The 3,219-nt window shown below is 47.8% G+C and overlaps 1 protein-coding gene across 1 annotated transcript; it reads left to right on the top strand.

The window, feature by feature from the left end:
* The first annotated feature begins 404 nt into the window (after positions 1–404).
* Positions 405–1,936, top strand: LOC147698281 (uncharacterized). Its single transcript, XM_086933418.1, has 2 exons — positions 405–855; positions 1,152–1,936. Exons 1-2 carry the CDS (start codon positions 405–407, stop codon positions 1,934–1,936), a joined length of 1,236 nt encoding a protein of 411 aa, XP_086789544.1.
* The last annotated feature ends 1,283 nt before the right edge of the window (positions 1,937–3,219 follow it).

Raw genomic sequence — 3,219 nt, 5'->3', positions numbered from 1 at the left:
CTATCTACTCCAACACCAAAAAAATAACAGAGATTAGGGGCCATATGTATGTAGGACAAGATTTGCGATTCTGAATTTGCGATTTTTACCGAATCGCTGATTCCGAATCGCAAATCGATATGTATGAAATAAATCGCAAATAAATAGTGATTCGGTAAAAATCGCTATTTATCTACGAGAAAGTGAAAAGCGATTCCTTAAACCGGAAAAAATCGCAAATTTGCGAGTCCTTAACGGGAAAAATCGCAAATTTGCGATTTTCGCTAAACAGCCAATCGGAATACTGGTGCAGTCTGATGACATCACCACCAGGAAGTAACAGACTACCCATGCTGCAACAGTGTTTGCTGAGGGAGACTCACAGAGAGGGAGAGTGGGAGACTGAAGACTGCTCCAGGCACACCATGGCTGAAAGTGGCAACAAGGAAATGGCTGGGACACAGCAGCAGGAAGGAGAATATGCCAGGAAAAGGAAAATGAAGTTTTCTGAAGCTGAAATAGAGACCCTCATACAGGAGATGGTGCCTAACCACGATTTGCTCTTTGGTAAAAGTTCCCTGAAGGTGCCAGAGACCAGGAAAAGAAGGATTTGGGCTGACATGCAGGCAAAAGTAAATGCCCTGGGAGTCACACACAGGAGTGTGGAGGTACTACGCAAGCGCTGGCATGACCTGCGCCAGCGCTCCAAAGAAAACCTAGCTGCCAGGATGGAGCAGTCACAGCTCACCGGTGGAGGGATATCAACTGTGCCAGAATCAACACCACTGGAGGAACTTGTGGAGGGTACTCTGGTACCAGAGAGCGTGACGGGCGTGGCTGACCTAGACAGCTCGGACCAACAAGCATCCACACCAGGTAAGAATCATGCCATCATAACCCAAACCCCACCCCCCAGACCCCCTGCAGCAACCTAGAGGGTAGGGGAAGCACATTCGAAGCCAAAGCAGTTACAAAGGCAGTTACAGCAATGCATTATGGGAGATGTAGTCAAAAGTAAATCTAAGTTGTGTTAAGCAGCCACGCTAGGCAAAATTGGCATGTGCAGGTCAGGAAAGGGATAAGAATAAGTAATGTATACCCAAACGTTTAGACAATTTATTTTGAAATAGCAAATGAATAAATAAAATTAATGTGTGCTGTTCTGTCCACAGCACCAGCAACTACACAGCCCACAGGCAGTGGAACAGTGAGGGATCATGCAGACTCGGGAGATGCAGGGCAGGAGCCAGATACAGATGGGGAGGACAGCCCTGTCAATCCTCCCAAGAGACAGAGGCGGCACATAGTGAGGCCACTGCCACCAATGGAGGACGAGGCAGAGGACATTAATGCCAATTTGCATTCCCAAGATACACAGCCACAGCAGGAGTCCAGGCCTCAGGACAGCCAACGTCTACAGGGCACAGGCAGGCGCAGACAACGCAGAGCCAGCAGCTTTGCGGAACAGGAAGAGGATTCAGTCTTTGCAGGCTTGGAATTAAACATGCTCCAGGTGCAGCGCCTGCAAGCAAAAAACATTAAGTCGTTACAGCGAGAGATGAGGGCAGGGCTCAGGGGCATACAAGGAGAGGTGAGGGGCGCCATGCAAGAGCTATGTGGGGAGCTGCGTGCAGAACGTGCTGCACGGCACAGGGAGCAGGACCGCATGGACCGTTATTCACGGGCCATCAATAGATTGGCCTCTGCCATCAACGTTTCATCCAGGCGCAGCATTCTCATGCAGCGTGAATTCTCACATGGCATGCAAGACATCGCCACTGCAGTCATGCAGGCAACATCTGCTCTGGACGAGCTGCGGGCCTTCCGTACAGCTGGCCCTGGAGTACTAACTCCCAGTGAGGAGGATGCCCAGTCTGTGCGGAGCAACAACACCCCACCACCCATCCAGGAGAGGCACCGTAGTGGCAGGAGCAATAGGCCTGCTATGCACAATTAGGATGACTTTGCCGTCACACAAGTTGAATTTTTGCACTGTGACTGAAACATGTGCATTTCATTTGGAGTGTGAGTAGTTGCCACAGAGGATATGTGGCATTGTTCATCATGCTAATTAAACACAGTTACACCCACTAGAGTTGTCATTGTGTCATTATTTCTTACCCAGAAGTAGTTGCGCATGGTCTCATCATGCCTCTGGCGGCCAGCTTCAGCACCAGCGACACCAGCTGCCATGCGTCCAGGTCCAGGCACCTCCACGTCAGAGGATTCTGAATCGCTCAACTCCACTGCCGTGCTTTTCCTTGTGGCGATGTTGTGCAGCATGGCACATGCTACCACCATTTTGCAGCATGTTTCTGGGCTGTATTGGAGCGCTCCTCCGCTTTTATGGATGCAGCGAAATCTGCTCTTCAGTATGACAAATGTTCTTTCAATGGTGCCTCTTGTGCTAATGTGTGCCCGATTGAATCTCCGCTCACCAGCAGTTGTAGGATTGAGGTAGGGTGTCAAGATGAAGTCCCGGACTGCATAGGCACTGTCACCTGTGGTTAGGAATGTAAATGGTTAGTCACTGAAATGTGAACAGAGAGGGAGCTCGCACAGCGTGTTTGTTCTGAATGGTGATGCAGAATGAAGAGTTGTAGGGTGCAACTAGAGTAGAACACTGTCTGGCCAGGCAGCGTGAGGTAAACAATGAATCAAGGGTCCCCCTACTGGGAGGGGAACGCTCCAGTGCACAACCAAAATGGACCGTAGTCTAATTCCATCAATAAATTCATCAACAAGTTTGTATGTGAGATTTCACAGTTTAATGTTTCAAACTGAGTATTTTCTTGTGCTCATATATCCTTTTTCATCTTTGTATATCAAACCAAGATTGTGTTATGGCACACTTAATAAATCCATATTTATAATCCTCAACAAAGATCCCGATGCATTTCGGGCCTGGGCCCTTTTTCAAGGGAGAACTCTACAATGAAAAACGGAATGAAGCCAGAGTCAGTAATAAAGTTACATAAAATAAACATGAAAAAATGTCTCTCACTTGTAAATACCCTAGATCAACCGTGATTCTAGGAAAGGGTGTACTTTGAATCTTTGGGCACATCGGGATTTTCCATAGGCTTGTAACTTTGAAATACCTTTGGGATACGGTTTCTCCTTGGTAGCACTTCGAATCTCCGTTTTTTCTTTCTGCAGATCTTGGCACTCTCCTCATTTTTGGTACACCCTTTCCTAGAATCACGGTTGATCTAGGGTATTTACAAGTGAGAGACATTT

Source organism: Lissotriton vulgaris, chromosome 8 (assembly GCF_964263255.1).
Source record: "Lissotriton vulgaris chromosome 8, aLisVul1.2, whole genome shotgun sequence".
Classification (NCBI taxonomy): Eukaryota; Metazoa; Chordata; class Amphibia; order Caudata; family Salamandridae; genus Lissotriton; species Lissotriton vulgaris.
Note: the sequence above shows the minus strand (reverse complement) of the source record. Positions and strands in the feature narration are given on the sequence as shown.